Source organism: Vanessa atalanta, chromosome 30 (genome assembly GCF_905147765.1).
Source record: "Vanessa atalanta chromosome 30, ilVanAtal1.2, whole genome shotgun sequence".
In the NCBI taxonomy this organism is placed as follows: Eukaryota; Metazoa; Arthropoda; class Insecta; order Lepidoptera; family Nymphalidae; genus Vanessa; species Vanessa atalanta.
The window spans coordinates 3,119,656-3,132,487 of NC_061900.1; the positions used below are offsets into that span (position 1 = coordinate 3,119,656).

General features: G+C 35.0%; 2 protein-coding genes across 2 annotated transcripts; one reads left to right on the top strand and one right to left on the bottom strand.

Annotated features, from left to right (window-relative positions):
* The first annotated feature begins 70 nt into the window (after positions 1-70).
* Positions 71-7,558, top strand: LOC125075407 (zinc finger protein ZFP2-like). The gene is made up of 8 exons (XM_047687148.1): positions 71-313; positions 1,546-1,659; positions 2,503-2,943; positions 3,683-3,987; positions 4,642-4,860; positions 5,677-5,788; positions 6,535-6,639; positions 7,415-7,558. Exons 1-8 carry the CDS (start codon positions 188-190, stop codon positions 7,556-7,558), a joined length of 1,566 nt encoding a protein of 521 aa, XP_047543104.1. The 5' UTR covers positions 71-187.
* Positions 7,559-9,517: 1,959 nt separating this feature from the next.
* Positions 9,518-12,542, bottom strand: LOC125075236. Its single transcript, XM_047686933.1, has one exon. It carries the CDS (start codon positions 12,361-12,363, stop codon positions 11,536-11,538), a length of 828 nt encoding a protein of 275 aa, XP_047542889.1. The 5' UTR covers positions 12,364-12,542; the 3' UTR covers positions 9,518-11,535.
* Positions 12,543-12,832: the final 290 nt, after the last annotated feature.

A 12,832-nucleotide genomic window follows, 5' to 3' on the forward strand; every position in this document is an offset into this window, starting at 1 on the left:
CTCATTGTTTCTAAACTTACATCAGTATATGTCAAATATCTGTCAGAAGTCAGTCAAAATATGACTTCAAACTTGTAATTTACGAATTTTGAATGGAATTACGAAAATAAATATTTTAAATGGTTATCTACGTAATAAAATTGCTGTTATTTAATTAATCTATAAGTAAAAATATCAACAAAATAAAATGAGCGTTAAAGTTGAACTAGACACCGTCTGTCGCGGTTGCTTGAGTAACGATCGTACTATCGTACCTTTAAAGAATAACGCTAGCTTATTTTTTATCCTTATAGCCGACCAATATATACCTAAAGTAAGTAATAGAAACTATATTAATAATCTATAAATCAGCGATTGCAGTTAAGATCTGCTCATACATACCTTTGTCACGAGAAATCTGTTTAGTGCAATGTGATGGAATTTTAATAGAAAAACAGCTTATTTCTCGCACTAGACGATATTTTGTGCATGAGACTTAGGCTGTTTTAAAGATAATATGTTTTTTTCATATTGTTTGTATTTGTTTGAATTGAAGTTAGCCGTAAAACATTATTAGAGTATTGATCATAAGTTTAATACTGAATATTGCTAACTGACAAACTGGAACTGGAATAAAACAAAGTTGATATTCTGCCTGAGCATTAATAAAACCTAGGTGGTAGTATTTAGGTGAGCCTCCGTACAGTCCATGTGTAAAAGCATACTTAAAGTAACTGCCTGTCTTTCACTTCACGGATTTGTTTTGGAGCTTTTTCCACTATCCTGCTGCGATGTGGGTTGGCTGATATTATTAACGCAAATTAAGCATATGAAAATTCAATGTATTCAGTTACACCCACAATTTTTTCCAGCCACTTATCTTCTTCAATGAATATATTTATTAAATGATTTTATTTAAATAAGTGAACTTTGGCCGGTTATTCTCAAGTATTCAATATTCGATCAGGTAGTCATTTTAATTTTGATTATCAATAAGTATAATGCTTCTATCTATACGAATATTATGAATGCAAAAGTAACTCTGTTTGTCTGTGTGTTTATTGCTCTCAACAGCCAGACCACAGAGCCATATACAATGGAATTTGTTAGGAAACTTACTTAAATTCCTATGGAGGACATTGGCTACTTCTTATGTCTAACATTTTAGCATTAGCAGCCCATAAATGTTCAACTGCTGGGATAAAGGCCTCCTCTCCCTTTGAGGAGAAGGTTTGGAGCATTTTCCACCACGCTGCTCCAATGTGGGTTATTGGAATACAAATGTGGCAGAATTTCGTTGAAATTAGACACATGCAGGTTTCCTCATGATGTTTTCTTTCACCGCCGAGCACGAGATGAATTATAAACACAAATTAAGCACATGAAATTTTAGTGGTGCCTGCCTGGGTTTGAACCCAAAATCATCGGTTAAGATGCAGGCTTTCTAGCCACTGGGCCATCTCGGCTCATGTCTAACACCTGACAACCAAACCCTAAAATCAGAACGAAGTAGTAGTTGACAACCAGCCTTTAATAAATGATTTAGATAAATCTTTCTGCTTACAGGATTCAAACTATTTCAATATGAATCTTTGTTGGGAGTGCGTCGCCCTCTTGAGGAAGGTGGCACTGTTTCAGAAACAAATACAGAAATCGAAGGATATCTTCCTGGACTGTTGGGTAAGGTGTTCTCATGAGTGGATGGCAGAAAAAGATTTAAAAAAAACATAGATATACATATTCCGTGATATTTCCTAATAGTTCTGCTATATTATGCACTGCGATCTTCATGACTGTTAGCTAGTTCGTTATAAACCAAAACTGCTTCATAGTCATATTTCAATACTTACATACTTGAGTAATATATTTAAATAAATAAAAAAATAATAAATAAAATAATAAATATTGGACAACATCACATACATTACTCTGATCCCAATGTAAGTAGCTAAAGCACTTGTGTTATGGAAATCAGAAGTAACGACGGTACCACAAACACCCAGACCCAAGACAACGTAGAAAACTAATGAACTTTTTCTACATCGACTCGGCCGGGAATCGAACCCAGGACCTCGGAGTTGCGTACCCATGAAAACCGGTGTACACACTACTCGACCATGGAGGTCGTCAAAATAGAAATAAAATAGAAATGTTTGAATTTGTAAAAATCCAAATTTTATAGAAATTGCTGTGGTTGCAGTACGGGTTTGTAGTGATACCACAGTGGTTTCCAAATTTGAAACAACCTGCACAACCTGCTATGCCAAAGGCATGACATGTACATGTGTAGAAATCACAATACTATTGGGGTCTTTTGTGATTTGTGTAGCCCAGAAAAACTTTCATTTTAGTTTTGACATTTACCATATTAAGGAGAAATCACTTGAAGTTTATGCTTCACAATTAAATCAAAAAACTCATACAGTTTCTTTCAGTGGAATCAAGTCTGTATTATAAGTAGGAGTTTCATAGGGATCAATTTTAGGTCTTGTTTTGTTTATATTCTTTAATAAAAAATTTCAGAAACAACCAAAGCCGATGGAACCAATGTCGCATTTAAAAATGGTACATAAAAGTGACTACGATCTTACAATAGAATATGATGAAGCAGACGTCAAAGTGAATGAATTACAATACGACAAAGTTATAAAAGAAGAAATCTTTGATAGTTTTGATAACAATACAGACCTATTTGATAGGTCGGATTACACAGATAATATAGAATCTAAGATAGTGAAAGAGAAGAAAATTAAAAGAACAAAAAGCAAAGTTAAAATGACAGAAGTCGTTTACGTAGATGATGAGAGGGATAGATATATGTCTCAAGTTGAACTTAGTATTAAGGAATTGGAAATGCTAGAAAGAAACAAGAGAGGTAGAATTAGTGGGATGTCTTATCGATGTAATGTTTTGGTTAAGAAAATGTTAGCTGCTAAACGGAGGGATGTTCGTCGCTGTGATAATGTGAGTATATGAAAACTATAATATATGTACATATATATGTCGGAGGAGCAGGATGCCGAACAGTTGGGTTCGGGGAGTGATCCGACATTTGTAAGACTATGTGGGCGTGCAATGGAGATATTCACAAAATAAAACATATTTAATATCGTCTAATCACTGTATTAATTGATTCAATAATCGCACACCACAAATATCAAAGGATTACAATGATTCATCTCGATTAAGAGCGAATGGGTTTGCAAGCAACCATCGCATTCGAGTCGCCTGTCAAAACATAACGACTCGCGTCGCCATGACACTTACAACTCCATTCGGGGTGACCCGCTCTTAAAAGTAAATCAGTCATCAAACATTATTGCCAACTACTCGATTCATTAATTATCCAAATCAACAACCAAAGTAAGCACGCTCCGATATATATTATATATATTTAAGGACTTAATGTTAATAATTCTTATACAGGATGAATTACTGTCAATATTTTTTTTTATATTACAGACTTTAATTTTTACAACTGGGGCATATTTATATACAACTAGCTATCACCTTGCCTCGCTCGCATTTTAGGGGTTGAGCATCATCTGTTAGCCATAAAGAGTAGTGTACGTCTTCCTTGGTACTTCATAAAAAAAGTTAAATTTAAATTCAGTTCCGTGCTCTGTCTGTGAAAGTGCAACAGACCAACAGAGTTCTTTTTAGATTAGATTTAATTCATATGATTCAATAATTTTCATTCCAGTCCGAACCAAAATGCGTTCAGTGTGAAGAGACGTTAACAACTCGTAAAGAACTACAGGAACACTGGCAACGTCATACCATAACAACATACCAATGCCGCTTCTGCGGCTACCACGGGGACGACAGCGATGACGTCATGGCGCATCTCAAACAGAAGCACAACAAGATATATACATGCAAGTGTGGCGTGGAGTTCCGTAGCATACGCGAATACTACAAACACAATAAGAATTTGCACAAGAAATTCGATTGCGACCATTGTAATCGTCGGTTTCAATCGAAGGCGACGATTGAGAAACACATGCTGTGAGTATTTTATAACGGTTGAAGGGTAGATAGACAAAAATTTAAAATTTCTGGGTAGGTACCACCCGCTCATCAGATATTCTACCGCTGAACTTTTAAACGGGATCAATTCTGTCGTACATGATTTTTTGTGAAGCTTTAACCGTTTACACAGCGCACGCTACGTAAGCTCTCAAAAGAAACGTTTCCCCGTTTTTGCATCATTTTTCTTGGATACTCCGCTCCTATTGATCATATCGTGATGTTATCTAGCCTAAAGACTTTCTCAAAAAATTAGCTATATAATACTTGGTGGCAGGGCTTTGTGCAAGCCCGTCTGGGTAGGTACCACCCACTTATCAGATATTATACCGCCAAACAGCAGTACTCTGTATTGTTGTGTTCCGGTTTGAAGGGTGAGTGAGACAGTGTTACTTCACAAGGGACATAACATCTTAGTTCAGTTGGTGGCGCATTGGCGATGTAATGTTTGTAATAACGCCATAGAGTTGATGGTGACCATTTATAATGGAATGGTCAATTTGTTATATTTTAGTCCATTTATTAAATAAAAAAAAAAACTTACAGTACGCGTGCCAATTTCAATGATTCAAGTCATCATCCGGCTCGAAGGACCAAATTTTTTTTTAAAGCGATAATGATTTTTTTTTTCAGCCAGTGCCATTTGCCGTATACGTGCAACCTTTGCCATCGTAACTACAAAAGTTACAAAGTATTAATGAATCACTATTTCGTGTATCACGCGGAGAGTATGAGGAAAGTCAAACAAGAGAAGCCGTACTGTGTCGAGTGTGATATCACGTTCGAGAACGAATATCTTTACAAACGGCACCTCAGGTCTGCCGTCGCCCATCGACCCAAAATGGAAGTGAAGTAAGCAATGTTTAATTATTTCGATTTTAAATTAGTTTTGACGCGTGATAGGGTGGGTGGTTTAAGTACAACAAGTAGCCTATACTCTATTCCAACCGTAACAGGAAAAAAGCCAAATAAACAACATTTGACAGCAAATTGACGCGATGTCATTGGTCGAGAGCTTGATTAATCTATGGTATTCACTATGGATTTGCGGAAAAATAGCGTTTTGAACGTCGACGAAACTGTTGTCGGAATTTTGCAAGTAAAATTTAAATGGATATAAGTGGTTAAGTGTAATAGTGTTTTATTATAAATAAAGATACATTAATCATAAACTCTCAGTATTGCACAATGTAGCTGAGTTATTAGCGAATCGCATGAAATACGTAAATCTAAGGTTCGTTTATCTTTTTTCCTACTTCCATTGGAATAGGATATCCTTCATACCTAATATCTAAGCGTAGCACACACAGAATTGCTTGCAAATAGTTAGGTTGACTGGCACATAATTGTCAAGGGTACAGAACTGGAGAGGCACTTCACGCCTCACAGGACGAAGTCGCGTTCGGAATCTAGTTGATGTTAAAAAACGTGGGAGTAAAATTTTGTTGACTACTAGGTCGGATTTATAAGAATGTAGTTGTATATTTATGACATTCTCTGTGATTAAAATGTTGGAAACGAGTAACTACTGAGTTTCTTGCCGGTTCTTGGTAGAATCTACTTTCCGTACCGGTGGTAGCTTTACGTTTAACACCGTAACATGACTGTTCAAATTGAGTATACTTGAATAAGGAATATTTTGAATTTTGTTTTTTTTTTTCGTTTCAGAGTTCCCTGTCCGGACTGCGGCAAAGTGTTCAGTCGTAAGACTTACATGACGAATCATTATAATTTAGTTCACGTGAGAAAATCGAAGCATTACTGCGAAATATGTGACAAGGTACGTTCTTGACACATTTTACTTGGTGGTAGGGCTTTGAGCTCTGGGGTACCACCCACTCTTCAGATATTCCACCGCCAAACAGCAGTTCTCAGTGTTGTTGTGTTCCGGTTTGAAGGGTGAATGAGCAGGGTGAGGCTGCTATAGGAAATAGTAACAATTCCTTACAATGTAAGCTTTACATCGCCAATGCGTCACCAACTTTGGGCAACTAAGATGTTATGTCCCTTGTGCCTGAAGATACACTGGCTCAATCGGATGTCACCACCTAGATGTCTGAAAATCCACAACAACCTGATTTTTAAGACAATTTCTGCCTCACATAACCACTCTGCAACCAGCAACCAACTTTCGCCGGCGGTTTTTCCGAACCGATACGACTTGGGAACCTTCAAAATAAGCGCGTACTCCTTTTCGCCGAGGGGTTTTCCAAGTCGATTCTACTTGGGAACCTTCAAGAAAAGAGCGTACTCCTACGTTAAAGATCAACAACGCACCTGCAAGCCCCCTGGTGTTGCAGATGTCCATGGGCGGTGGTAGTCACTTTCCATCAAGTCCTCCGACCCGTTTGATACCTATGACATAAAAAAACTCGGGTTTTAAACCGGAACAATACTAAGTATTCCGGTATGGCGGTAGAATATCTGATAAGGTGAAACCCAGACGGGCTTGCACGAAGCCCTACCACCAAGTTGGTCGTACCTAGTAATTTTTGTTTATAAAGTAATTATGGTTTATTTTTCTAGTACTTTATAACTGGCTACGCGATACGCACACACAAGAAATTCGTTCACGAAAAACGAGAAAAACCGAAGGATAAAATATGTGAAATATGTGATAGAGGATTTTTTGTAAGTTATATTTTTAAATAGTTATTTTTTATAAATGGTTATCTATACGTATAATAAAATTGGAGTGTCTGTTTGTAATACTGAAATAACCGCTTTTTACTAAATGCATATGTGTGTGTATACACGGTACATATACCAAAATAACATTTTTAAACAATTTTCTAGATATATTGTAAAATTTTAAAGCTTCCGGTCGCGTATGGCTCTTGTCAGGGATCTATCTATCTTCATTCCTAATCCAAATCCGTCCAGCCGTTTCTTTATGGCATATGACCACCTGACGGTAAGTGGTCACCGCCGCTCAAAGACAATGGCCCTGTAAGAAATATTAACTATTCCTTACATCGCCAATGCGCCACCAACCTTGGGAACAAATATGTTATGTCCCTTGTGCCAGTAGTTACACTGGTTCACTCACCCCACAAACCAGAACACAACAATATTGATGAGTGGGTAGTACCTACCCGAGGGACTTGCACATAGCCCTACCACTAAGAAATAAAATCCAAATTTTCTCATTTTCATAACACCTACAAACTTGAAATTTGTCAGGTAGGTTCCTTATAGGGTATAGACATTCGCTAAGAACGGATTGTACGAAACTCCACCCCCTAAGGGGGTAAAAAGGGGGTTGGACGTTTACAAATTTCGCGCGGGTAATGCCGCAGGTTCAGCTACTAACACTGTTGTTGAATATAAATCTGTTGTTGAATAAAATGCTTTATTATTATTTGAAATAACCTTATAGTTAGTAATGAATTTATTATAATTTCAGACGAACCGTGTGCTCATTAACCACAGAAGGACACACACAGGCGAGAGACCTTATAAATGTGCATACTGCCCAGCTGCCTTTGCACAGAGATCCGCTATGAAAACACACGAACGAACTCAACACAAGAATTACATAAACAGCTGATCTTAAACATTGTTTTATTTAACCTTAAATCTATATTATACCCTGTTCAAGTTAGCTTGATCTTTTTGACAGACGGGCTAGTGATGGGAAACAGAAAATATGACATATATAATAGTCGATGGAACGATGGAATGCGTAATTCAAATTAGAAGTAATTTTTTTTTTTACTTATTTTTCTAAAAAGAGTTATTCCAACTAAAGAGACCCCAAACAAAAGTCCCCCCGCTCGAAACAATAACTCAACAATGATTTTTAATAAGGATTTTTGTAATCGATATTTGTAGCAGTTACTGCCTGTCATTCGCGTCCCTACCGTCCGATGTAACATTGTACAAGCGTCTGTTATTTTCAGTGTTTCTATTTAAATTTTACTTTGAAGCAATAATATATAATAGAAAAAGTCTTAAAATTTTCGGGTAACGCTTGAATCTTTAGGTACTTTTGTATTATAGGTATTTTTTTAAAATATTATTACAATTTTTAAAATAATTAAATTAAGAAAGTAATATGTTCGTCATTGCAAAGTTATGTCGATCAGAAAAATTAACATCTGTTAAAAAGATCAAGCTATCTTGTACAGGGTATAGTATTATAAATGCGAAAGTAACTCTATGTTTAAACTGCTGAATCGATTTAGATGAAATTTTGGTAAGGTGATAGTTTGAGTACCGGGGAAGGATAGGCTACACTTTTGAAGTCACCCCTCTAAGGTGCAAAATGGTGGGTGATGGTTTTTGCTACAGACAAAGTTCTATATATTTAAGTGTGCAAGTTATATCGCGTCAATTTGCTGTCAAATGTTGTTTTTTTTTTTTGGCTTTTTTCCTGTTACTGTAGGAATAGAGTATACTAAAAGTTTGATCATAGTGACGTGTCGGATCCAGATTTTGCAGTAGATGGACTGACAAATGGGGACCCTGATCGGTAATCACCGCTTATAGATTGTGTCTGTAAGAAATATTAAACCACTAGAGAAACTTGAAGAAATGTCTATCGTGCCTGCAGTCATACTGACTCACCTTTCTAACTGGAACACAACACTATACTAAGTACAGCTGTTTGGAAGTAGAATTTCAACCCTCAGAATTGTCTTGCGGACTGTTGTGTGCGAAAATATCTTATAGATTTTTTTTAAGGAACAATTTTCATATGTTAGTAAAACAGTCTTGCCAGACTATGTGTGTTTTACAAATAACCCTGTATGTATAATTCTATACGGATTTATCCCGGCTTCGCACGGTCGCAATCTATCTATACTCGTAAAATAACATGTCTTGACTGACTGATTCATCATCGCCGAGCGTAAACTATTAAAGTTAGGACCATGAAATTTGGTGAGTAGGGTCGTTTTATTGAGAAGACACCCACTCAGGAAGGAATTTAGGAAATTCTCCCAGTAAAGGGGTGAAATAGGGGTTGAAAGTTTGTATGGAAGTCCGTCATTTTGTACGTATATAAGCTTTTCTGAATATTCTACCCTAAGGGGTTAAATACACACCAATGTGGTATACAAAGAAAGGTATTAAATTAACGTAATATTTTTAGTTAATCTGTAAATATATTCAACTTAAACGCGAACAAAGCCGCGAGCAACAGCTAGTATAATTATATATCCAAAGATGAGTGTCACACTACAAAAAAACGACTATTTATTTTTTGGCATTTTTTTGTGCCAAAAATTGACAGATTTCACGTGCGTTGGAGAAGACTTGGATCTTTGTTTGCGTTACAGCTACGCTTGACAAGCCAAACGTCATACTACTTACTATATAATGTGCGTCTACTTATATACTGGACACCTGTTGCACTATTTTTATGACACGTTCTCAACTTTGACAGTATATTTACACATAAAAATAATAAAAGTTAAAAATAAAAGATCACATAAAATTCATACATATTTATTTATTCGAAAATATCTATATTACAATAATTATATTCATATAATTAATTCAGCCTTATAATTACACATTATAACTAATCATTAATATAATGACATTAGATTCAAAACCATTCAGACAGATTGTACACGAAAAAAAACAAGGATTAAAAAAAAAAAAATACCACAGAGCGTATATTATATTTTTTAATTGATTCGAGTATAATAAATGGTAGTAACTCCATTGTCGAGACTAGACGTGATTATCAATTCGTATAACTTATTCCAACGGCAGGATTACTGACTCTAAATAGCTCTGCTACATTATACAGTACAAACAGTTCTTGAGTAATATATTTATTTATAATAAAACACTATTCCGCTTTAATACCTATATCCACTTTAATTTTACTTCCAAAGTTCGGATAACAACTCCGTCGCTATTCCGACATTCACTTAAAATTCGCAATGAACACCACAGATTACTTAAATCTCGACCAATGACGTAACGTCAATTCAAGGTCAATCTGTCTAACACCTCCTGCCATTGGAATAGACTAAAGGAAACACCAAAAATGTATAGAAACGACAAGTCTGTGATATGTCGGGCGACCAAAATATAACAGTATAAAGGTGATTGAATCGCTTCAATTTGATTCGAATACCATAACCCCTTCGTGGAAAACAATTCCAGATCATTTCCAATTATCCATTGATAATGTTTTAATAAACTCATAAATAGTAAAAAATGTTGCAGTAATAAATAACTAAAAAAATTTTTCAATTCATTTACACCCTCATAGTTCATTAATTATAATAATTTTACGAGTTTCATATGGCTGGGTTATTGCTTTTCCGAATCAGTGCTAGTTTTAATTTTGACTATAAATATGTAAATTATATTACTTTAAATTGGCAAAAATAAAATATTATTTAAAAAAAAGAGTGGTGTCACGGTAAACGTCATTGGAACAAATTTCTTTATAAGAGGATACAGATTGTTTCACCAACATCGCATGCAATGGAGAAGACTTGATAGAGATGACTCTATGGTCGAGATCACAGCTTCCATCAACAAAATTCTTTTTGCTATCTATTATGTATTAAATGAGATAATTTCAGAAATTAATGACACACTTGACAATAATTCGATGTCAAGAAATGAAATTGTTACAAAAATTCTGCGTGAATTAATATTTAAAAAAGTTGAGTTTAAATAATATTATATTAAGCTGTTTATAATATAAAGAAATTGAGAAAAAGAAAGAGGGTAGGGTCTGCCCGTTAACTCGACTGTAAGCTGTGTAAAAGAACTTCATTCTAAATATCATTGGATATTTCCAAAATAACACTTCTTAAGGAATGGTCTAATGGATGTCGTAGAAATTCTTTCGACACACGTAGATCTTATTCTTTCATCACCCAGTACATAGATACAAGTTAAGATCGGGCAAACTCAGTGGACTTGTTCATAATTGTAAATAATAAGTCTGATTGTATATAATCCAAGGTCATCATGACCCTACATCAATTTCCATACATTGGTTGTGATAATTAAATATTATATCTATATAATGTAGAATAAATAAATTTAAAAACCAGTCTATACCAATGATTACGGGTTCAAATCAAGTCAAGTACCACTGATATCCATGTGCTAAAATTCTGTTACTAATTCATGAGCTTGGTAGTGAAGAAAAATATTAGAAGGAAACCTGTATGTGTCTAATTTCAATGAAATTCTGCCACATGTGTATCCACCAACATGATTTGGAGCAGCGTGGTGGAATTAGCTCCTAACCTTCTCCACAAAGGGAGAGGAAGCTTTTCGAGCCAGACAGTGTTACTTTATGTATGACATATATTTATTTCCGTTCATGAAAAATCTTATTGTCATAAAATTATTATGTACATTTTAGTAGAATTATGATCGATCTATCACATTTGTTAAATTATTATAAAGATATTGTGACCACCGTGAATGCTTTTGTCAAATTGAGTTTCAAAATTATGTTTTAAATCTGTAAAATATATTCCGAGTCTATATACCTTCATTCATCCTTATAATATATTTACAGTATTATAATCTAGATCAATCTTAGTAGGAGACAGGCGGTACCTGCGGCATCATATTTGTGTAGATACACTGACTCTCAGGTTTCATTTGTTGCATCGGCAAATGTGCCATAACATTTGGCATTTGCTGTACGGGCTGTTGATTTTGTTCGGGCGGTTTTTTGTTTTTCTTCTCGCATTTCTTGAACTTAATACCTAGTTTATTTAATAATATTAACCGCAACGATTCTTTACCACCACGATAATTAAGTTCATGTTTAGCAGCGGCCAGTATTTTACCTAATGTAGGAACTTCTTTACGCATCGAATAACTGTTAACTATGCCTCTTAGTGCACACAGTTGGAAATAATCTAATTGTACCTTTGTTTTGCGAACTCTTTTCTTTTTAGGACCGGCCATTTTCGTATGAGTAGCTTCAGCGCGTAGTCCTTCCCTCTTTATGCGTTTTATCGTACTCTCTGACAATCCTGTCGCTGCACAAGCGCGTTTTACGACGTTCTCAACAGGAAACGCGTAACCTCTGTTTTGTTTTTCACTTTCAAAGAATTTAATCACTTTGTAAATTATTTCTCTAGCTTGTCCATCAATTGCTTCCTTCTTCTTCTTCTCGATTCGAGGTTTCAAAAGGTCCTCCGATGTTGTTTGATCAGGATTTTGCGGTATGTTTTGGTCCACTGGCTGAGCCATAGGCGCTGGTTGGGATAACGGTATCTGTATGTGCGATACAGGCAGTTCGTGTAAATGTGAGTCCATTTTAACGTGTGCAATGTTCGCGTCATGTATTACAGGCGCTTCGTGCATATTATGGGTGTCCATTTTTACATTTATCGAGACATCATGTATTTCCATATTCCGCTAAATGACATTTATTACGTGTTGATAATTGATTACGATGTAATTTAATCGATACGCTATTTATGTTTAAGTTAAAAGGCAATTGTTATTATGAACTTCACTTATATTTTGTATAAAAATTGTTTATTTACGATTACAAATAATCTTCTAATGAAAAATAGAGCCGCCATTATAAAGTTATAAACAGACTATGACAGATTATAAATATGGCAATTTACTTTATGCTGTGTCTAATGTTCAAAATTCATCTCTCTTAAGATACAAAACTTTTATTTTCACATTACAAATTTTGTTTTACACAAATTTTACATAATCAGATGTTTTGTTAATTCTTGGCAATATATTCAATAGATTGTAGAAAAAAATTCAGAAGAAAAAACAAATCATCATACTTATTATGACAATCAATTTCATACTTTTAATTATAATGTATATATATTAATAAGGGATGAATACGATGAAA

What these genes read in the sequence shown, in the direction of transcription:
- LOC125075236 (XM_047686933.1), bottom strand. Translation starts at nt 12,363, where the DNA reads ATGGAAATACATGATGTCTCGATAAATGTAAAAATGGACACCCATAAT.
- LOC125075407 (XM_047687148.1), top strand. Translation starts at nt 188, where the DNA reads ATGAGCGTTAAAGTTGAACTAGACACCGTCTGTCGCGGTTGCTTGAGT. An exon ending in ACGATTGAGAAACACATGCT is followed by an intron (nt 3,988 to 4,641) that starts GTGAGTATTTTA and finishes TTTTTTTTTCAG; the next exon opens with CCAGTGCCATTTGCCGTATA. An exon ending in TATGTGATAGAGGATTTTTT is followed by an intron (nt 6,640 to 7,414) that starts GTAAGTTATATT and finishes TTATAATTTCAG; the next exon opens with ACGAACCGTGTGCTCATTAA.